Source organism: Coccinella septempunctata, chromosome 7, assembly GCF_907165205.1.
Source record: "Coccinella septempunctata chromosome 7, icCocSept1.1, whole genome shotgun sequence".
NCBI classification, from domain to species: domain Eukaryota; kingdom Metazoa; phylum Arthropoda; class Insecta; order Coleoptera; family Coccinellidae; genus Coccinella; species Coccinella septempunctata.
Window position 1 is genome coordinate 27,643,754 of NC_058195.1, and position 23,241 is coordinate 27,666,994.

General features: G+C 34.2%; 2 protein-coding genes across 2 annotated transcripts; one reads left to right on the forward strand and one right to left on the reverse strand.

Moving 5' to 3' along the window:
* Nucleotides 1-16,401: 16,401 nt before the first annotated feature.
* On the forward strand, nucleotides 16,402-22,982 carry LOC123317690. The gene is made up of 7 exons (XM_044904298.1): nucleotides 16,402-16,577; nucleotides 16,640-16,803; nucleotides 16,900-16,980; nucleotides 17,099-17,176; nucleotides 17,293-17,361; nucleotides 22,602-22,634; nucleotides 22,696-22,982. The coding sequence occupies exons 1-7, from the start codon at nucleotides 16,495-16,497 to the stop codon at nucleotides 22,980-22,982; spliced, it is 795 nt and encodes a 264-aa protein (XP_044760233.1). The 5' UTR covers nucleotides 16,402-16,494.
* LOC123317703 lies at nucleotides 17,888-22,633 on the reverse strand. The gene is made up of 2 exons (XM_044904311.1): nucleotides 22,072-22,633; nucleotides 17,888-18,178 (listed from the first exon to the last, which is right to left on the reverse strand). Exons 1-2 carry the CDS (start codon nucleotides 22,345-22,347, stop codon nucleotides 18,041-18,043), a joined length of 414 nt encoding a protein of 137 aa, XP_044760246.1. The 5' UTR covers nucleotides 22,348-22,633; the 3' UTR covers nucleotides 17,888-18,040.
* Nucleotides 22,983-23,241: the final 259 nt, after the last annotated feature.

Below are 23,241 nucleotides of genomic sequence, written 5' to 3' on the forward strand. Positions count from 1 at the left end.
GAGGTGGATTGGTTCTTGCTTCAAACATTGTATTTGTAATTGTATCTTTTATGGAAAAGGAAATGAGAAAACTGTTTGATGATAAAAAAATTTTAATAAAAGAGGTGAATATTAAAAAAATTTTGGTGAATAGAAGTATTCAGTATTTCTCCCAAAAGATTCATCTATTTCAACCATCTCACCCAGTCTCCAGTCACTAATGAATTCATTTCAGAGGAACTCCATATGAAATTCAAATAATTCGTAAAATATCAAATATATTTATAAAGTGTAGAATGTTTCATCAATCCTCGACTATTCGTCAGAAAATGACTGAATTAATTTTATTTGATAATTGTTAAGCAAATGTAACATTTTTGTCCCAATTATGTTAAATAAAAATATTTCAGCAATTTTGTTCTTTACTTTTTGATATGGTTCCTTTTATATATTGAACTATTTGGAATATTTAAAATCCCTCGTACTGACACCAGGGACGACTCTGTCACTGCTCCAGAGAAATCTCTGTCTCTGCTGACACTGCTTTTCATATGATTCCAAAGCTTTATCCGAGGCTTTTCAGAAGATCATTTCCTCTTGCCTCACGATTATAATTAATATTTATTTTCAAATATTCAAATTACCGTAAAACGGGGCAACTTGAAAACGGCTAGGTAACTTGAAAAGTTCAGTCGTCACTGCTTAAGTCACATGCTACCGGCTTCTTGTGTGAAATATATGGCATGTATGAGAGGCGAACGCTTCTACACTATGCTTCTACCATCTACTCTGTAATCTGTGGCTTCTACACTTGTCAGTTGGTAGATTAGATGATAAGCGGAAGGTTTGTTGTGCTGGCTAATAGTGATTTTATCGCTTTAAAAAAAGGAAGTTTTATATATTCTTTATGTATCTGTATACTTCCTATTACATAAAGAAACCTATGTGCAATGTAACACAGTCACATTTTTTTTGGAAAGAGACTAGCATTCCCTTTGACAATCTAATGTCAAAACATATATCTCGTGTTCAACTAGCCATTGGTGTAGAAATTCATTTTTATTGTTATTTCAGGGGCTACTTGAAAATGGTGCGATTTTACAAAAGCAAGCCAGAAAATCGAAAATATCGAGACTATGAATTATCATAGTCTCGATATTTTCGAAGAAAAGAAGAGTTTCAAGAGTTTCATTAGAAACTCTTCAGCTTACATTTTTTCAAGCGTTGAATACATCGGCATCGTCGAAAAAAATGAAATCAAGAAACGGCTTCTCCAATACGAAATTTCAAGAAGAGGTCAATTAAAATTGGAAGACTTGATTAAGAATCGTTGTATTTGTTTGTCTTTTATTTCACCTTTAATATTTTTGTAATCAGGTTGTGAGATCCTACTCACCACTACATGAAAGTATTTTTTTGCTATTTGAAAAAATGTCTTTTATTTTTTTTTCTCCAATATGGGGAGGGCTAGATATTTTCTGAGTATTACACATTACACCTGATAGATCTTAACCCAAAGTAAGCTAAAATAATTTTAGTTTCGATGAACGTATCTTTGTTACAGCGAGGTAGGACCTAAAATTTGGAAAAGTGTATCAAGTGGCCCCGTTTTACGGTATTTTAAAGCTTCAATTTTATTAATTCATCAAGGCTACAAGGGTGATTATTAAAAATTTCGTTCTCGAAATTCAGGAAATTATGATTAACATCATAAATCACTAAAAAAGTGCATATTCGTGAAAATTTTTAGAAATTTCAATTAGAATGACAAACTAATGATTAATTATTTTTAGAACCGACTCGTTGAAAGATTTGAACAATTTCGGAAATAGAGAAAGAAGTGAATTTTTCCAATCAGTATCAAACCTTCAAATATTTTCAGTTCGAATAGTTCATTGTTTCATTCCCGCACATTAAAATGTCCACGTTGCTAATAGCAACGGCGCGCGAGAGAGAAAGGTTGCTCTACTTCTTCCCTTTCACTCTTCCTCACTTTGCCTGTATCGCGATCATATATCTATTATACGATTATTATAATAACGTGCGTTCAAAAAAATTCGTCGTCAAGTAGGCTATGGAATTTTGAACGTCGATATTTCGTGTCTAAACGTAATTCTTAGCTCGTGCTATACTATTTTCCAGGTGAACTATCATTTTAGCATTTTGGATTGTTGTTGAATTAAAATTATCAGCAAATTATAAAGATGGTTTTTACGGACGTGTGAAAGACTTTTACTATTGAATTCTACTTCAAAATTGGAAAGAAAATTGAAGGAAAATGGAAATATTCTGTTCCGGCGACTTCATTGAAGCCTATGTTGATGTAGATTAATTATTAAGAATGAATTTTTCCATTGTACTGTTTTGCGATGTGTTGACGAAACAGGTATGTTCAAACAAAAAAGGAAGTGGTATACCAAAAAAGAAAACTCCAGAGTTCAGTAATAATGAAAACATGGTGACAGAAGCTCGACAAACCTCTCTTCAGATTTTATCTCAAGTGGATGGAGTATCCGTTGGCATATGCCACCCAATTTTGAAAAAAAGATATCCATTTGTTTCCATAAAGATTGACATGTTATCAGAAAACTGAAAAGGTTGTGATTACCTAACCTTGTAGCATCCGAGAAAAATTAGAGTTCAGTATCATACTGAACTGATGCATACTGACAGTATGCATCAATGTCAAAGGCAAAATGTGGACCTACTTTCTTTTATGGAACTTTAATAGCAGAACGTTATGAAGGAGAAAGCATCATGCCTTTTTATAGCTGAATTGAATTTTAATAAATTGTCCAATAGCTATTTTCATGTAATTCAGTTCTTTTAGTTTATTCATGGATTTTCAGTAATGACTGAATCAATTCAATATTTATAGAGAATTAATAAACATATTATTGAGAATCTTGCTGTGATTTATTCATATGACTGAAGTAACTAGAACCTTCTTACAAAAAAACATACTACCACGATCAATTCAAGATTCATGTCTCTTACGTATGAAAATAGTGGACGGTAAAAATTTTTACGAAGAATTTTTCTAACCGCCTCAGATTTTTTGGATTCTTGTCATCTTACTCAATGAAAGAAATGCTTTTCGAACGTTGGGTGAAATTAACAGCTAATCTTTTCTGAAAAGTGCCTTTCCGTACAAAATTACGATATATAGGTTAATGTCATCATTGTTTACATTTTGGGAAGATGAAGTAATTCAAGGAAAGACATACGTTCTGCCACCGAACATCAGCCTTCAAAATTTCATAGCCTACTTGACGACGAATTTTTTTGAACGCACGTTAGATATATGATCGCCATGCCATTCCAGTTCCCATAGAGTTCAATGGGCACTGCATACGAAAATATATGTCATGTAACTGTGCCCCTAACCTTAAAAGTGATTTGCCACAGCATAAACAATATTCATTGGCGTGCACGGAATGTGTTTACATTTGCAAGTTGTAATTTCACTGGCGCAAGAAAAGATACTGGAGCATAAATTTTGGAAGCGACCAAAATTTTTAATCTATGCATGCCTGGATAACGTTTGCACGCCAGTAAGTGTTTACATATGCATTTTAAAGTTACTGGCGCGAGTTATATTTATTGAGGCAGGAAAAACGTTTTTTAAAAAAGCTATATTTCATACGATACGTATATACAGTGAAAGTTATGTCAGAACTGATTCAATGATGATAAAATTACAATTTATAACCTCGGTACACTTTCTTAGTTTAAGGAAAATGAGACGATGCTGAGAGTTAGGGTTGTTGCATTCAACTCGGCAGCAATTTGAGGAAGGTACATCGGTTCTCCCTTCAAAATTTCCTTGTCGTAGAATTTTTCTTGAGAGTTTTCGAAATGACATCCTTTTGGTACATTTAGCAGGAAGTTTCCCTTCAATGTGCTGACGTCGGTTCTTCTGCATACTGTGCGAATTTTCATCCCCGTTGGAGCTAATATGACGAATCTTCCATTACCAATCTGCTGGACAACGTTCTTGCTAGTTTCCACAGGGTGATTTTGGCACGAACCAGTGGATTTTTGGAGTTGCAGTAGCTAGAACAGGCAATCTTCTACTTCTGACCCATTATTGAGTTTGTCGTTTTCGCAGTAATATAGTGGGTGTAAATCAATACAGGGCGAAGAGGCATATTGATACCATTTTTCATTGCTTGTCAGATAGGTATTTTTGGGAATAATAATAGTGTTGTTTATAGTTGGGATTGAAAATAAATGGTAATGAGAAAAAGGTTCGGGGTGTACAATAGGAAAATGAAGAACGACAACAATTCTGAATTCAACAAAATATGCATCTACTTTTATCAATTCATAAAATCTGTGATATTTTCTCTCGTTGACGAATATCAGATTACTTGAACCATATAAATTTTTTGTTTTATTGATAATTGAATATAATTCGGAAAATTTAATAATGCTATGATGCAATATTCCGAGTCTGGAAAAACTAATGGCGTTTTCAATTTCATCGATTAATTCTATAATAATATTGACAGATATTCCGATTTGTTCCAGAGATTTTTAATCTGAATATACATATAAAAATTATCACTTAATTGATCAAATTTTCCTGAAATTCCTTCAAGTTGGGAAGCAATTGTTTTTTGATTATTTCTGAGGACAGAAATAGTTTTATTGAAATTTTCGATTACTTCACCGGTTAATGAAATACCTGCATTTAAATTGAACATAATATCCTTCTGATTATTTTGAAGTTCTTTTAATGCCGATTCATAATGTAATGCGTCATTTGCATCTAAATTACCAGTAATACTTTTTATTATGGTTCCCAATCCATCAATAATTCCTCTTTTTGATCTTCCCATTGGTATCAAACTCTTCAATTTTTGTTTTGCTTAGCTTAATTGATATTCATAAAACTTTTTATGATTTTCCAATTCTGTACGAAACACGGAGCTTGAAGTATTTAAAATGGTACTAGATACTGTCTTATAATGAAATTCTAAATATTTTAACTGTGTGGAGATGAGTTGAAGGTCATAGTAATGTATGAAACTGTGAAATTTGCTTCTAACTTTCGCTTTCCCTAGGAGAATTGGAAGGACTCCCGGATTGTCCTTCAGGTTTATTATTTGAATGTCCTGTGCTGTCACCAGGATCATTAGGATTAGCCTGAAAAAGTTTCTTAGATTTAGTTTTAGGTTTTTTGAGGTTCTGTTTGTGCAAAATTTTCTTATCACTATCTATTTCAATTTTCCGATTACGTAGTACTCTCTCTTTCGAAAATTTTGGAGTAAGCTTATTTCTCATGTTGGATTTAATTTTTCTGTACGCGATAGTACCAGGTTTATACGTTAAAGGATCATGTCTATTTTGATTTTGCTTTTCTATGATGTTCTGCTTCCTCTCCCCCATCAGTTCATTCAGTCTTTTGTAAATTTCTCTAGTTTTTTGTTTATGGTTTGCTACATAGTTATTAATAATGGCTTTGTTTACATCTATATTGAGGGGATCCTTACTATTCAAATGGCCTTTAATTATGTCAATAGGTTTCTGCTTCGTCAAGGAATGAATTATTATATCCAAATATTGCGTAGGGCATTAAGTCTTCAATATTTAATGAATCATTGTTTTTACTTTTTAAAATTCTCAAATGTTCTAATATAGTAGAATGAAATCTTTCGATGATACCATTGGATTGTGAATTATTTACTGTGATATAATGAGGAGAAATTTGGTGTAGTTCAAGAAATTCAGATACAATACTATTTTTGAACTCTGTTCCATTATCACTACTGTTGACGGTGAACCGTGATGCGTCATGAAAATTACAAGAGATCTTACTATTTCTATAGCTGTAAGAGAAATTAATGGATATGCTCGGGCGTATTTCGAAAAGGCATCGACAATTGTAAGAAATTTCTTGTTTTGTGCTTGAAAAGTGTCAATGTGCACAATTTACACCCACATGGCGTGGGTGTGAGCATTAATTTTTGATTTGGAGGGTCTCTATCATATTTATTAATTTGACATAATTCGCAATTATTAATATACTCCGTTACAACATTTTGAATACCGGGCCAATAATATGTTCTCTTCACTCTAGAAATAGTTTCAGAAATTCCTCTGTGGTTTGTTTTTCCCTCATGCATATATTTAACAATTCTAACCTGCTCGTCTTTTTCTTCTACGTCTTCTAAGATTTCATTGCACTTCAATTTTCAATAATTTGAAAGCGGATTGTTTAAATATTTTTCTGAGAATTTCGCATATTTCTTTATAATAATTATCTTTACAAAGCGTAAAGAATATTAGGTCTTAAGTATGTTTTGAAAGAGTCAATAATTTCCCTTTTCAAATCGTTAGTAGATATTTGAACAAAAATTCTTTGTTTGCTCGAAAAAAATTTTTTTATTCTAACCTCCGCCGGGGAATGAGAAACAAATTCAAAAACTATTTGATTGTCAAAAATATTTGAAATTTTCTCAGAAATGGGGACTTCTTGAATTGGATTTTCGTGATTGGAATGTGTAGTATTACCATCCGATTCGTACTGATTTTCAATATTCTTGGAATTGATTAAATCGTCTTGAGATAAGTAATAAATGTTAATATTTATGGTGGAATTTGCACAAATATTAGGTTTGTTCGTAGAGTGGTTTGCAACGGTTGTGAACTGTACAGAGCAAGCGCAATTCAATTTTAGGGTAGCGAAAATCCAGTGGCTTGCTTGCCTTTTTAGTAGGATTTTTAATTACGAAGCTATAACCCAAAGTTACGTTTTTTTAAATGAGAACATTAGATTTCTCTGCGATTTTTTGAAAGCTTAATTTTTACTGATTTCAAAAATATATAACATCATATAATTTGTATCAATATGAATAATAGAAAATGGTCAAAAACCTATTTTCTCAATATTTCTATGGTTTCAACTTTTGATGAACACAGAAAAATAGAGCTTCCTATAACAAGAGCAGTCTCCTTCCGGCAATGTCATTCTTTCTATGCTTTTTACCAATTTTCACAAAATTTGAATGTTGAAGAAATTGAGTAAGAAGCATAGAAATAGAAGGACTAATAGAAGGAAACTGTGGTAATCATAAGATGCTACATTTTTCTATTCTCATCAAAAGTTGAAACCATAGAAATATTGAGAAAAAAGGTTTTTGACCTTTTTTTATTGTATATATTGATACAAACCATATGATATTATATATTTTTGAAATCAGTAAAAATTAAGCTCTCAAAAAATTGCACAGAAATCTAGTGTTCCTATTTAAATAAACATAACTTTTGGTCATAGCTTCGTAATTAAAAATCCAGCTAAAAAGGCAAGCACGCCACTGGACTCTACTTAAAAAAGTGCCTTTATAATGTTTTAATTTCAGAGGTCTATCATCAGTATTAGCGCAGATATAAATTTATTTCGAAATCGCCATTTTTCCAATTTTCGCTTATAACTCGAAAACAAAAGAAGGTGGCCAAAAATGACTACTACTCTTGTTAGTTTCTCTGAAAAAGAGACCGAGAATGGGGTATCAGATTTTGTCTATCTCCACTGGTTTAAAAGCTGTAGTGCTAAAACATCGAAATTTGCCCACCCTGTACAGTTCACAACCGTTGTGAACCACTGTACGAACAAGCCTATAGTTGATCATACTGAATATTTTTCTCCATTCTAGTCCATCCAAACCACACGAAATTTTTGGTAATGCTAAGGATTTAACATTGTCTTTTTGAGACAATTCTTTGAGATTGGAAAGTGATTCGAATACTGTTTCATATCGTGGTTTATGATAATAAAATTCCTTAGTTATTAAGTAATAAATTTTTCTTTTGTTGTGTGAAATTTTAGCCACTTCTCCAGTTCTTTTATTCTGAGATTTGAGTTCTTGAACTTTGCCGAATTTTTCTTTGAAATCAAGTGCAATACCCTTATTCATATAAAAATCTTCTGATACACAATGAGCAAGGGAGTAGGATTCCGGAGCATCAAATAAATTGCCAATTTTTTCGGTCACAGTTGAATAATAATATATTTCATTAGCATTAAAAAGCTTCTCAAATTTCTCGAATGATATCTCCTCAACGTCTGCTTCTTCCAAATTAACAATCATCGACTCGTTATCGTTATTCGTATTTTTCTCGGAAAATTCTTTATTAAATTTCTCCATATAATCAAAAAAAATCTATGTTGTGAATCTCGACTCTCGATAGAGCATCTGCATTTGTGTTAGAACTGCCTTTTTTGTAAACAATTTCGAAATCAAATTCCTCTAGTTTTAATCTCAATCTTGAAAGCTTACTATTAGGCTCCTTAAGTGACATAAGCCATTGTAATGGTTTATGATCTGTTACGATTTAAAATTTTCTGCTAAAAATGTAAGGTCTAAAGTATTTAGTTTCCCAAACGATAGAGAGTAATTCCTTTACAATTGTACTGTAATTTTGGTCATTATCATTGAGAGTTCTTGATGCATATGCGACCGGCTTATCGTTTCTAATCTTTCCTTGTGATAGGACTGCACCAATGGCAAAATTACTAGCGTCTGTAGTTATAATAAATTCTTTTGAAAAGTCCGGATATTGAAGAATAGGTTCGTTCATTAACAAATTTTCACAGTATTCAAAACAGTTGATAAACGATGTGGTGTGCTCGATTTTTGCACCTTTTTTTAAACAGGCCGTTAAATGTTTGGTAATTCTCGCGAAGTCACGGATAAATTTTCTATAATATCCTAATAACCCTAGAAAATCCTTTAATTTCTTTTGTTGTTTTAGGTATTGGGTAATTTTTGATAGCTTGAATTTTGTCTGGATTTGGTTTGACTCCATCTGTTGTTACAATATGCCCCAAATAAGCTACTTCCTTTTTTAGAAATTCTGATTTATCTAACTGAATTTTGAAATTGGCCTCTCTGAGCCTTTTGAAAACTTTTGAGAGATTAACAATATGTTCTTGTAATGATGTTGAAAAGACAATTATGTCATCTAGATAGACTAAACAATTTTCAAGTCCTCTGAGTACATTATCCATTACCCTTTGACAGGTAGAACCCGCATTTTTTAATCCGAATGGCAAACGTAGAAATTCGTAGTGGCCATTCTCTACATTGAAAGCTGTTTTAGGAATATCAGCAGGATCCATGTCTATTTGGTGAAATCCGCTAGCTAAATCTAGTGTTGTAAAATATTGACATTTGCCGATTTTATCAAGAACATCATTTATATTAGGTATAGGATATTTATCGTCAATAGTCTTCTCATTGAGTTTTCGGAAATCTATGACAACTCTCCATTTTTGTTTACCAGATGCATCAGCTTTTTTTGGTACTACCCAAATCGGCGATGACCAAGGTGACTGGCTGGGTCTGATAATACCTTGTTCTAACATAGAATTTATTTGATTTTTAACTTCCTCTTTATGAATAATAGGATATCTATAAGATTTTGTGTAGACAGGGATATCGTCTTTAGTTTTAATAGAGTGTTTTATCTGATTTGAAAAAGAAAGGGGTTGATTTTCTAACTTGAAGATATCTGGATATTTTCGACATAATTTTAAAATATGAAATTTGAATTGCATTGTTGAAAAAGTAGGTTTGAGCTTAGAACTATGAAAATCAAGAGACGCATCCAATAGTTTTAGATTATCTAATCCAATTAAACCGTCATAAATATTATGAAACTTGAATAGATAGAATTTGAAATTTTCATTATGTCTATTAAACTCAGCAAATATAGGAATATTGGCACAAAATTGATGATGAGAGGTTTGATGGACTGTTGAGACAGTGAATGGTTCTTTGAATATGAAATTTGAATAATATTTTTTAGCTAAATCTGGATTAATAAAAGATTTTGTTGATCCTGTATCGATTAGTAATTTAAGAGAGGGATTTTTAATTTCAATATAAGGTAATTCGCGTTTACCATTAGAAACATGAAATTCTATTATGTGCTGTGGGTCTGAAATTGAACGTTCCGAAAATTTTGTTCGTAATCTTCAGCAATTTCGTCATTTTTGAATTCTTCTTTAGAGCTGTGAGGATTATTATGATACTCGGTATTAAAAAGCTCTTCACTTATAAAATTTGGTTTCTGAGGAAAGGATTGATTTTGCCTGTTTATAAAATATCTATTATTTGTTGAGGTACTCATTGGTAGAGTTCTCTGTTTAGTATGATTAGTAGATATACTCATTGGAGTAGGTGCAGGTTGTTGCTGCTTTCCGAAAACTTGAGCGTTACTGAAATATTTCGGCTCTTTATAACTAGTAATGGGTCTGCTAGGAAATTGCTGATTCGTAACAAAATTTTGTCGTTCGATGGGTACCATTGTGGAAAAGTTTTGACGAAATTGTGAAAAATTATTTGAATTATTTCTGTGATTACTATAATTCATGAATTTTCTGGAATTATTGATTACCGTTTGGTTAGATTTTTGGCAATGTTTTATATTGTCTTCTTCAATTATGAATTGTAGTGCTTGAGATAAGGAATTAGGCCTCATAGCCCTAATAATAGGACCCAAAGGATCTCTCAAACCGGCTAAAAAGGTTTTTAAAGCTTGTTTTTGGAAAAAATCTCTTTTACTTGCTCTAAATCCAACTTCACATTTCAAATCAATTTAATTACGAATTGTATTTAATAATGTAATTACTTTTCCATAGAAGTCATGAGGAGATTCTCCGAAGTTTTGCCTCAGATTAACTAGATCCTGATTAAGACAATTCTCATCTCGTTGATCACCGAAATGTAATAAAAGTTAATTTTTTATGTCGTTCCAATTACAGGTAGCTCCATGAATTGCGACAACTTCTTCCGCTTTGCCGTGAAGCTTATTCAAAATACCATTCAATATCAACACATTTTGGAAGTTATTTTGATTTTCAACATCAAAATAGTGATTCAAAATTGCTTCCGAAGCTTGAATGAACCTATGTAATTTATTCGGATTCCCATCGAAATCGGGAATGATGCTTAAATTTTTGATATCAAAGTTTTCAGGTACGTTAGGCATATTCAAAGTTGTATTATTACTATTAAGTGAAAGATTATTAAATAATTCTAACAAATCTATCTCTAATTCAGAATTGGTTTCCGCTACAGAATCAATACTAGGATTATAGGAGTCTGACATCAACGATTAAAAATACGCTCACCAGCTTGTTATGATTATCCACAACTGCATTATCTTCTTCCTCCTAGATGGATTTTTGATTGTAACTGCTGTGGGTAGGTTCTCGTTTCACCAAAAAGAGGGTAGAAGTCTAAAGTTTTTCACAATGAAAACTCCGTGAAACTCCGTCGACTGCGCCAGTTATATTTATTAAGGCAGGAAAAACGTTTTTTAAAAAAGCTATATTTCATACAATACGTATATACAGTGAAAGTTATGTCAGAACTGATTCAATGATGATAAAATTACAATTTATAACCTCGGTACACTTTCTTAGTGGAAAATGAGACGATGCTGAGATTGCACTTCCTGCGATCTTCCAACGAAGTTCATCGTTCTTGGATATATAACTCGCGCCAGAAGTCACCGGCGCCACTAAATCATTGCATGTGTAAACCTACTATTACAGTAGGTTTACACATGCAATGATTTACTGGCGCCGGTGACTTCTGGCGCGCCAGTAACTTTAAAATGCATATGTAAATACTTACTGGCGTGCAAACGTTATCCAGGCATGCATGGATTAAAAATTTTGGTCGTTTCCAAAATTTATAGTAAGTTTACACATGCATGGATTTACCGGCGCCAGTCTTAACGCCAGTTCAACTTTCACGCCAGTAAGCGTTTACACTGTTTCCAGTGTTTTGCACGCCAGTTGCTAGTATCGATACTCTCGTTATAGTAGGTGCCTACATCATGTCACGAAAGGAGCTTGTAAAAAATTGTCGAAAAATTGCAAAATCGATAATTGATAGTAGGTATGATTGAAGATTTAGAACGGAAGAAACGACATAAAAGAAAAGGTCGCTTATGGGTGCGCAAATTGGATTTCCTAGAGACCAATTATGGTTGCTTCAAATTCTCTTTTAAAAGAACTTTCAATGGAAGACCCCCAAAGCTTTCGAAATCATTTAAGAATGAAACAAGAAGGATTTAATTTTCTTTTACAACGTTGATTGTGTTTCAATTTCTGTAGACTGTGTCTCTCTAATTTGTACTACTTGATGCAAAATTCTATTAGCTGTTTTAAACCATGGTAACTTTGGTGTGTATAGCTCATCAGTAACTGCGCCAGATTTTTTTTTCTCTATTTTCCCAATTCTGGCGTATAAGTATTCCTTATACTACGTATTTTGGCTTTAACTTCCGATGCACCAAATCCTTCAATATTCATTAATGGTGCTATCTGTAAATAGCCATTTTCCCTAGCATCTTAATTTTTTTACATTCCAGAATGCATGTCCCACAAACAAGGAACTTGTTCATACAATTCTAAAAACTGTATTATGGTTTCTGATTTCCATTTCTTCTCTCTTTTGTTCATCGTTAAAATACAAAACTCACAAAAGAACCAAAGTAAACTATTAAACCTAACCTTAAAAGTGATTTGCCGCTGCGTAAACAATATTCATTGGCGTGCACAGAATGTGTTTACATTTGCAAGTTGTAATTTCACTAGCGCAAGGAAAGATACTGGCGCATCAATTTTGGAAGCGACCAAAATTTTCAATCCATGCATGCCTAGATAACGTTTGCACGCCAGTGAGTGTTTACATATGCATTTTAAAGTTACTGGCGCGCCAGAAGTCACCGGCGCCAGTAAATCATTGCATGTGTAAACCTACTATTATGCTCCAGTATCTTTTCTTGCGCCAGTGAAATTACAACTTGCAAATGTAAACATATTCCGTGCACGCCAATGAATATTGTTTATGCAGTGGCAAATCACTTTTAAGGTTAGGGGCACAGTTTAATAGTTTACTTTGGTTCTTTTGTGATTTTGTGTTTTAACGATGAACAAAAAAGAAAAGAAATGGAAATCAGAAACCATAATACAGTTTTTAGAATCGTATGAACAAGTTCCTGGTTTGTGGGACGGTTTGTGGGGCATTCTGGAATGTACAAAAATAAAGATGCTAGGAAAAATGGCTATTTACAGATTGCACGATTAATGAATATTGAAGGATTTGGTGCATCGGAATTTAAAGCCAAAATACGTAGTATATAAGGAATACTTACACGTCAGAATTGGGAAAAATAGAGAAAAGCAAAAAATCTGGCGCAAATACTGATTAGCTATAAACACCAAAGTTACCATGGTTTAAAACAGCTTACCTTAATATATTCTTCCAACGCAATATAAATAGCTTCACAGACTTTTGGCCGAAACTTCGATGTGATACATTTTGGGACACTATATAAATATTGCAAGGAAGCAAAGGAGTCACCACTGGCTAAATACCTTAGAGTGATTTGAAGTTTAAGTCTAGCACACAAAGCATTTCTCATATGGTTGTCTTTTTTCTCAATTAGTGGTGTGACACGTTGTAAAAAAAAATTAAATCCTTCTTCTGTCATTCTTATATGATTTCGAAAGCTTTCCGGATCTTCCATAGAAAGTTCTTTTAAAAGAGAATTTGAAGCACCCATCATTGGTCTCCGGGAAATCCAATTGCGCACCCATAAGCGACCTTTTCTTTTATGTCGTTTCTTCCGTTCTAAATCTATCAATTATCGATTTTGCAATTTTTCGACAATTTTTTACAAGCTCCTTTCGTGACATGATGTAGGTACCTACTATAACGAGAGTATCGATAGTAGCAACTGGCGTGCAAAACACTGAAAACCGTGTAAACGCTTACTGGCGTGAAAGTTGAACTGGCGTTAAGCCTGGCGCCGGTAAATCCATGCATGTGTAAACTTACTATTACTCAGGCAAATTTTTAAGTAGCATCCAGTGGCGTGCTCGCATTTTCAGCAGGATTTTTAATTACGAGGTTATGACCGAAAATTATGTTTTTTTCAAATGGTAACATTATAGATTTCTGTGCAACATTTTGAAAGCTAAATTTTTACTTATTTCAAAATTATATAACATCATATGGTTTGTATTAATATAAATAGTAGAAAATGGTCGAGAAAACCTTTTTTCTCAATATTTCTATGGTTTTAATCTTTGACGAGCACAGAAAAATAGACCTTCCGGCAATGTCATTCTTTCTTTGCTTTTTACCAATTTTCACAGAATTTGAATCTAGGCATATTTCATAAATTTTTATAATAATGAAAGGACTAATACAAGAAGACTGTGGTAATCATACGATTATATATTTTTCCATGCTCATCAAAAGTTGACACCATAGAAATATTGAGAAAGGAGGTTTTTAATGATTTTCTATTATTTATATTGATACAAACCATATGATGTAATAAATTTTTGAAATCAATAAAAATTAAGCTTTCAAAAAATCGCACAGAAATCTAGTGTTCCCATTGAAAAAATATAACTTTGGTTCAAAGCTTTGTTATAAAAATTCCTGCTAAAAGGCCGAGCACGCCACTGGTTTCTGCATAAAAAAGTGTCTGTATAATATTTTGATTTCAGAGCTCTATCATCAGTACTAGGGAAGATATAAATTTATTTCGATATCGGGATTTGTCCAAGTTTCGCTTATAACTCGAAAACAAAAGAAAGTGGCCACACAAATGACTACTACTCTTATAAGTTTCTCAGAAAAAGAGAACGAGAATAGGGTATAAGATTTTGTCAGTCTTCTTTGGTTAAAAAGCTGAAGTGCTAAAACATCGAAATTTGCCCACCCTCTACATATTCATTATGTGAATTGATTTCCAAAAAAAGAGCAACCTTCATTTTGCCTAAGATTTGATAATTTTGAGAGAGTTCATCTTTCAATAATACATTTTTCAAATACATATAATTTGTTGAATGTTTATGATTCAGAATGAGGAATAACCGAATAGAGGGTGTTTATTATTCAGATTCTTGGCAGGTGACATTGAAAATTATAACTGAATGAATTGAAAACAGCACTGTATTCTCAAAAAGGAAACTGAAATATGATTTCGTTCGTTAGTTTCTCTTTTGAAATAAGTGTGCAATGCAAAGTGAAAATTGAATTTGATTGAAAATTATTTGTTACCTTCAATTCTGAAAACAAACATTTTTCAACTGACCCAGAAGTGTTGATTTCGATATTCGAAAAATAATCTCAATATTTTGAGTTCTGTCCTGATAATCTGTAGATTTCTTTGGCATCCCGAAGGGCTATCGGGAGTAAACGTGACCACAAAATTCCATCAAATCGTACCACTCGTTCTCAAGTTATGTATGTATACAAAAGAAACAACTTTTCCTAGACCTAAATGAGCATCATTCACCATGGCCAACAGCTCGTGAAACACCTTGTAGACACTAGAAGAGAAAAACTTTAAAAAGAATTCTAATTTCAACACTCTGTATCTCTAAAACGAATCGTTTGCGGTCCTATGTCTATGAGACTTTTTTTCCTAAAACTACTCCTCATTCCGTTTATATCCGCATAGTTTTTCATGGAACTGCTCAACATGATTTCGAACATCCCGACAACTAGGGATGAATATTAGAAAAGAATTCTTGAGAAGCTGATTATCTCGAAAACTATTCATATTTTATAGGTGCAAGGACGCAGTGAGTCAACCTAATTTTTCAAGAAACTGAGAAAGCAATATAGGTTTCCTTTTGAAAAACCAAGTTAGTACTTGCTCAGAAAAAATGAAAAACCTTATATAGTCATTCATATATGAATAACAAAACTATTTTTGAAAATCAGATTTCTATGAACTTTTTCGTCAGGGATATGAGCACCATGCAACCTGCCAAGAAGGCAGGGTTATTCAGCTGTTAGCTGAATAACCCTGCCTTCTTGGATCTGAACTCTCATATATTGAAAATTTATCATTTTACACATTTACAAATTCCTTCATTATATGGAAACAGAAAATACATATCTGCCATAATACCTAAATAGCACCCTTAATTCAAACTTCACAAATAAGTACAACACTATTTCGATTTTTATTAAGGTTATGTTCATAAACGAAGGGAAGTGAGTGTGTATGTGACCCGACAAATACGTGGTGCGCATATCCAAGAAAGTAAGTCAGTGGGTAGGTGACCAAATTAACACAGTGCGCATATCCAAGGAAGTGGGAAGAAGATAATGACCATATCACTCGAGTAAGCCCATGAAACAGTTACTCGCAGAGACAACCGAGACGGTCAACTCCAGGCCAAAATTTGTCCGAAGTTAAGAATGATGCTGCATCTCTCTCTGTTCTGTGTGACTTGTATAAGTCTATCCTTTTTAACCATCTCCTACAGTAATTTCCAGAGGGCGCTACCAACGCTTTTTGGATAATTTGAAATGTCTATGTACAGAATGATAAAGAAGAAGAAAAATTTATGGAAGAAGCGGAATGGCGCATGACTCTGTTTATCCTATCTCTAAGAATCATTTTGAATTTCCTTAGAGAACGCCTCGTGCAAGTGATTTAATTTAGATTTTAATTTTTATTATGGCCGAAAGAAAGTGTTTAATATGTGGGGCTTCTGAGTCAGAAGTCCAGAGATTATTTTGTTTTCCATACAACCCTGCAAGGTACGTAAAATTGTTTATTTAAACCTAAGATCATTTGAGTAAATGTATATTTTCTTTCACAGGAATGAGTTGTGGATGCAAACTCTGGGTTTTAAAGCATGTGCTGTAAGAAAGCATCACAGAATTTGCAACAACCATTTCAGAAGGGAAGCTTTCACCGATTCAAGTTTGCAGAAACTGAATAGAAATGCTCTTCCCATGCCTTGGGTAATCTCTTCTTCTGCAGGTAATTAATTTTGTTTCTAAAATTACTAATTTCGTCCAACGTTGCATATTATCATATTCATATATTACAATGCTAACTCTTATTTCGATGTTTCAGCAAATACATTGGAAAGCATGCCTTCCCTTATTAATGAGGAACATGCTGGTACATCAGGTATATCCACATTCCCAGCGTCAGGTATTTTATTCATTCCTATAAATATCAATTTAGTTCATATGGTTGCATGTTATCTTTGATGCTATAATTAAATGTGTAAATCCCTAATCAAATACAATTCTTATTGTTTTTCAATTAGTTCTAGCTGATGAGGTAGAACCTAACACTGATGAGGAACATGCTGCTGTATCAAGTACTTCCACATTCCCATCATCAGGTATTATATTCATTTCCATAAAATATTAATTTAGTTTATATGGTTCCATGTTTTCTACAATTCCATCAAATGTATGATTCTCTTATAAACTACAACTTCAATGATCTTTTAATTAGTTCCAGCTAATGAGGGAAAAGCTTCTGTAACTGAAGAGATACATGCAGGTACATCAATTTCATTATCAGGTATGGTTTTTGCTTCCAATGAAAATCTTAAAACTTTTATTCATTTTGTATGTAAGAATTGTCATTAGACAATTTCTGACTTATTATCATCACTGATCATTATTACATATCAAGTATTGAGGTGTGTCAGCAAACTTTTTCTATTATGAATAAATGTAAAAATCATTTGTCTATTTTCAGATCTCAATGATCCGACTCCGAGTACTCCGGCATTGCCACAGTCTCCAATGTGGAGGAGATCCCGTGAATTTAGAAATATCGACAATTCCCATCTTTCAAATTCGACACCAAGAAAGAAGAAATTGGTCGATATACTACGGAGAAAGGAGGATCAACTGCGGAAGGTGAAGGCATTGTGCAGAAAAAGGAGTGCTGCTGTCAGTGATATCCTTGACATTTCGAATGAAAGGGTTGTGAAGAATATTTTTAAGGATGTGCCATCACTGACAGCCAATTTGATGGTGTCTCAAATCAGAAACTATAAAGTGAAAAATGTTAAAGGAAGAAAATGGTCGCTGGAGGACAAAATATTGGCACTATCTCTCTTCAAGAGGAGTCCACGTTGCTACAATCTCCTCCGAAAATTTGCATCCCTACCATGCAAAAATACCATTCTTAATTTGCTGAAGAAGGTTCCTTTCAAAGTTGGCATAAACCAAAATATTTTTGACCAAATTGATCAAAATCTTCCCCAAGGTAAAGAAAGATGCTGTGTCCTTCTTTTTGATGAGATGGACATTAAAGAAGCTGTCCAGTACGATAGTGGGGAAGATAAAATTCTTGGTTTTGAAGATTTTGGAGGATTCAGCTTCAGTAAATTAATATGCGATACGCTGCCGTGAACACACGCGTGTAGTTGTGCACCTCGAGATACGGCTAGTGAATTATTATTCAAATACCACCTATTTTTTCGTTCACGTTTTCCAAGTTCCAAGTGAGAAGTAGCGACATGACTACTAGACAAAAATCCGAATTTGAAAAATCCTTAATTGAGGCCTTAAAGTCTGATAAGTGTGATTAAAGAAATTTCTAATGCTATCATCAACACCATCAGCAGAAGATTCGCTGAAAAATTCAAAGATTATGAGGCCAAAATAGCGACATTAGAAGCAGAGATTCAATCATTGAAGTCTAATACTGATAAAATCGAGACCAACTTCACCGATGACACACGAAAGAAATTGCAGCAAAAAGTGGATTTTCTCGAGCAGAGGGCAAAAAATAACAACATCCGTCTTATCGGCATCAGGGAATCCCAAGATGAAAATGTGTTGACCCAGGTTAAGAAATTGTTTAAAGATAAACTTAACATAACGGTCGCCGATGAAATCACATCTGTATACAGATCTGGTGCTGCTAATAAAAACCATCCCCGGCATCTCATTGTTGTCTTCAGAAATTCGGAATATAAGAATGTTATATTTAAAAATAAGAAACTTCTCAAAGGTTCGAACATAGTCATGAAGGAGGACCTAACTCATGACAGATGGAAACTTGTTAGAGAATCATCGGAAAAATATGGATTCAAGAATGTTTGGACGTTTAATGGAGCTGTTTTCGTGAAATCGGAAACAGGTGTAAAAAAACTGATTTCTGGTGTGTAATTATTTAGTATACCTAATTGTGTTTTTAGTTTCGCCGGCTGTATCTTTTTTGCGCTCTGGTGTGTTTTTTAAGGTATGCTTTTGTTGGGTCATTTGAATGTACAATCCTTAGTTCCTAAGCTTAATGATTTGAAAGTGTTTATTGAGCAAAGTAAATTTGACATACTTGCATTGTCCGAGACTTGGTTAAATGACTCAGTTGACTCGGATAATTTGAAGATTAATAATTTTAATCTTGTCAGAGTAGACAGAAATACTGGTGCGAGGGGTGGGGGGGTAGCGTTGTATGTTCACAACAGAATTCGATTTGAGGTGATTGATGTTCCCAACAATTCTAATATAGAACAATTATTTGTTAGAGTTCAATATAGGGGAATTTCCTTCGTAACTGCCGTTGTCTATAAACCACCTCACTTGTCATATAAACTTTTCATTGATTCTCTGGAAACTGGTTTCACTCATGCGTTATCTTATTGTGAGGATGTTATCTGTGTTGGCGATGTTAATGTTAATTTTCTAGATAGCAATTTACCTTCAGTAAAGTATTTCAATTCTATGCTTTCCTCTATTGGTATGCATCAGCTCATTCGGGAGCCAACTCACATTACCCCAACTTCAGAATCTCTCATCGATGTGATAATTAGCAATGAAAACGGTATTGTTGGCTCGGCCTTCTTGTGTCCATCTAGTTTTTCTTTGCATGAATGTGTAGCGTGTAAAGTGGGGGTGGAAAAGCCGAAGATTGAACCGCGGATTTTGACAGTCCGGGATTGTAGAGGTTTCGATGAACAATTGCTTTTTCAGGACATCACCAGTTCGGATTTTTCGAGAATATTTTACATGAATGATGTTGATGAGAAGGTGAAATTTTTTTCTGATACTTTATCGGATTTATTTGATAAACATTTTCCTACTAGAACTATAAGAATCTCGAAAAAGAATGCGCCGTGGATGACAGACAGAATAAGGAAATTAATGAAGGAGAGAGACAGGGCTAAAGCACGACATAAAAAAAACAGAACTGAGGCTTTGTGGGGAGAATACAAGCGTTTGCGTAACACAGTAAATCAAGCTATAACTAGTGAAAAGCGATTATATTTTCATTACATCACCATGAACACTTCAAGTAGGGAGCAATGGAAAGAACTCAAATCATTGGGAATATCGAACAAATCACGGTCAGATCTAAGTTTCGATGATCCTAATGCAATAAATAATTATTTTCTGAGAAAAACATCGCAAAATTCAGATAGTTCGGTAATTGACTACTATAGAGACAACTCCATTTGCTCCGAACAGTTTAGTTTTCGACTTGTTGATGAAAACACTGTCCTGAAATTCTTGAAGAAACTAAAAAATAGTGCTCCTGGTTGCGATAACCTTTCGGTATCTTTCATCAAGATATGTTGTCCTCTTATCCTTCCATATATTGTTAACATCTTCAATTCCATTCTGCTCAGTTCCAAGTTCCCTACTTCCTGGAAGCACGCTGAAATTACGCCTATTCCTAAAAACAAAAATCCTCAAGAGTTCTCGGATCTGAGACCTATCAGCATTCTATCGGGTTTATCCAAACTTTTGGAAAAAATAATGGCTGACCAACTTTCCGAATATCTGGAGAATAACTTGATTTTACCTGGAATTCAGTCAGGCTTTCGTTCCGGATACAATTCTACTAGTGCACTGCTGAAGGTAACTGATGATATTTTGCGCTCACTTGATGATTCCAAATGTGTTGCCTTGTTTCTACTTGACTTCAGCAGAGCTTTCGATACGGTTAAGCATGATATTCTCCTAGCTATTTTAAAATCTTGTGGAGTCTGCGAGGATGCGCTACAGCTCTTTCGGTCATATCTCACGGGACGTTCGCAAAGTGTAAAGTTGGGTGAAAAAGTCTCTCGTGCAAAAAATGTTGTAGATGGTGTCCCGCAAGGCTCGGTCCTTGGTCCACTCCTCTTTTTAGTTTACACCAGTCAGTTCGTAAAGTTCATTCGATATTGTAACGTCCATATGTATGCAGATGACTTCCAGCTTTACTACGATTTTACAGTGAGTGACCTAAATAATGCTGCATTGAGAATGAATGATGATCTTAAACAACTAGCGGACATAGCAGCAAAACATTCACTGAATCTGAACCCAAAAAAGTCGTTTGCTCTAGTATTCGGTTCCAATAAAAACAAAGCAATTGTTAGGGATAAGTTCAAGCCAACAATAAATAATGAGGCTATTCAATTTGCTAATAGCGCAAGGGACTTGGGTTTGGTTTTGGACGATTCTTTAAGATTTCGTGAACATGTGGTGAGCGTAGTTCGTAAAGCGTATGGAGCATTGAGACTGCTGTATCCACATAGATCGTACCTGCCCATTCATACAAAAAAGGTTCTGTGTGAGACTTTCGTCTTGTCACAGTTTAATTATTGTTCTCCTGTGTTTAGTTTCTGTCTTGATCAGGAAACGCTGGGCAGGATCCAGCGTGTACAAAACTGTTGCATCCGGTTCATCTACGGAATTAGGAAGTATGATCATGTGTCACATAAGTTGGTGGAATTGAGTTGGCTTCCAATGAAGATTTGTTTTGAACTTCACGCTCTCTGTACATTTCATAACATCATTTTGACGAGAAGCCCACCTTATCTCTACAATAAACTGGTGTACAGAACTGATGTTCATAATATCAACGTTCGTCGTAGAAATATATTATCATGTCCTCATCACAGAACATCTACTTTTGAAAGAAGTTTCAGTTACAATATTTACAGGCTGTACAACAGTATTCCTAGTGAATTCAAGCTTTTAAATCGAGCTGGGTTCAAGAAGAGAATTAAGGCTTATCTCCTCGATCCCTCTTCGACATGATTTCTTGATTTTCTCCGTGAAGTATGTTTACTGACATTCTCATATTTTTGTCTTTTTTTTCTCTTCTTTCTTTGATTTATATACATTGTTTGCTCATTTTTTTTGTTTTTTTTTTTATTTAGGTATATTCAAATGTATTTTTTCGTAAACTACAAGGGTTAAGTGGTAGAGCACCTTTGGGTGAACTTCCCCTTGGGATTTCTGGTGAAATAAAGACATTTATTATTATTATTATTATTATTATTAAAAGGCTTGCCACCAAAGCATTGGTATTTATGCTGGTAGGGTTGGGCAAAAATTGGAAGCAACCAGTGGCATTTTTTTTCAGCCACAGGGGTTGTAATGCTGCAGAGTTGAAAGATTGTCTCTTAACAGTCCTCTCTGCAGCAAAGCACATGGCCAAAGTGGATGTTGTTGCTACAATCTGCGATATGGGTCCCAGCAATGTGAGGTGCGTGAAAGAACTTGGTGCTACCATGGAGACACCTTTTTTCTTCTTTGAAGAAAAAAAAGTTTTTTGCATGTTCGACCCACTACATCTGTTAAAATGCTCATATTCTCTGTTTCGTAAGCATAATGTCCAAATTCCGCTGAAAATTGGTGAAACCACAGTTACCAAAATAGCGAAATTTGAACATGTGGTTAAAGCTTACGAAATAGACAAATCCAAAAATATGGTGCTCAGAAGTCTTTGCAAAATCAAGGAGATTTACTTGAAACCCATATTGCAGTATGCAATGAAAGTGAATGTAGCTGCAAAAGTACTGAGTCGTACAGTTGCAGCTTACGTATTCACTTTGGTCAGTGGAGGTAATATATATTTCATCAACCTAACTTAACCAACTCTAATAATCTTTTCTTAATCTTTCAGGGCAACTGGACTCGGAAGCTGTCGCTACGGCAAACTTCATCACGGAAGTGGACATGCTGTTCGACAGCTTCAATGGGAAAGCGGCTGTAGGTCCTTTTGGAAAGGAGCTGAGGGGACCTTTGAAGCTAGGCTCCCCTCACATAAAATTTTGGAAGGAGGAACATGAGAAGGTGCAAAATTGGCAGTTCATGAGGTATACAAAAAATGGCAGAATCCGAAAATCTATGCCACCTTCCCAAACAGGTTGGCTCCAATCTATAAATGCGATTCGAATGATCTGGAAATAATTAAGGAACAATGGTTTCATTTCCCTGAGGACCAGATCTTTGAATCAAGATCCATTGGAGAACCTGTTTGGGCAAATAAGGTATGGTTGCGGATCCAATGACAATCCTACAGTGCAGCAATTCATTGGGACCCTGAAAACACAACTCCTCAATGGTTTGGTTAATCAAAGCTTTCAAGGGAGAAATTGTGAGGATGACGAAAATACACTTTTGTGTAATTTGAAATCATTCCTCAATATTTCCCTTGAGAGGGAGGAGA

Coding starts and splice junctions, on each gene's coding strand:
- LOC123317690 (XM_044904298.1), top strand. CDS start 16,495: ATGGCCGAAAGAAAGTGTTTAATATGTGGGGCTTCTGAGTCAGAAGTC. Junction 16,578..16,639: donor TTTCCATACAACCCTGCAAG/GTACGTAAAATT, acceptor TTTCTTTCACAG/GAATGAGTTGTGGATGCAAA. Junction 17,177..17,292: donor TTCCACATTCCCATCATCAG/GTATTATATTCA, acceptor TCTTTTAATTAG/TTCCAGCTAATGAGGGAAAA.
- LOC123317703 (XM_044904311.1), bottom strand. CDS start 22,347: ATGCAAAAAACTTTTTTTTCTTCAAAGAAGAAAAAAGGTGTCTCCATG. Junction 18,179..22,071: donor ATGCTTTGGTGGCAAGCCTT/TTAATAATAATA, acceptor TCGCATATTAAT/TTACTGAAGCTGAATCCTCC.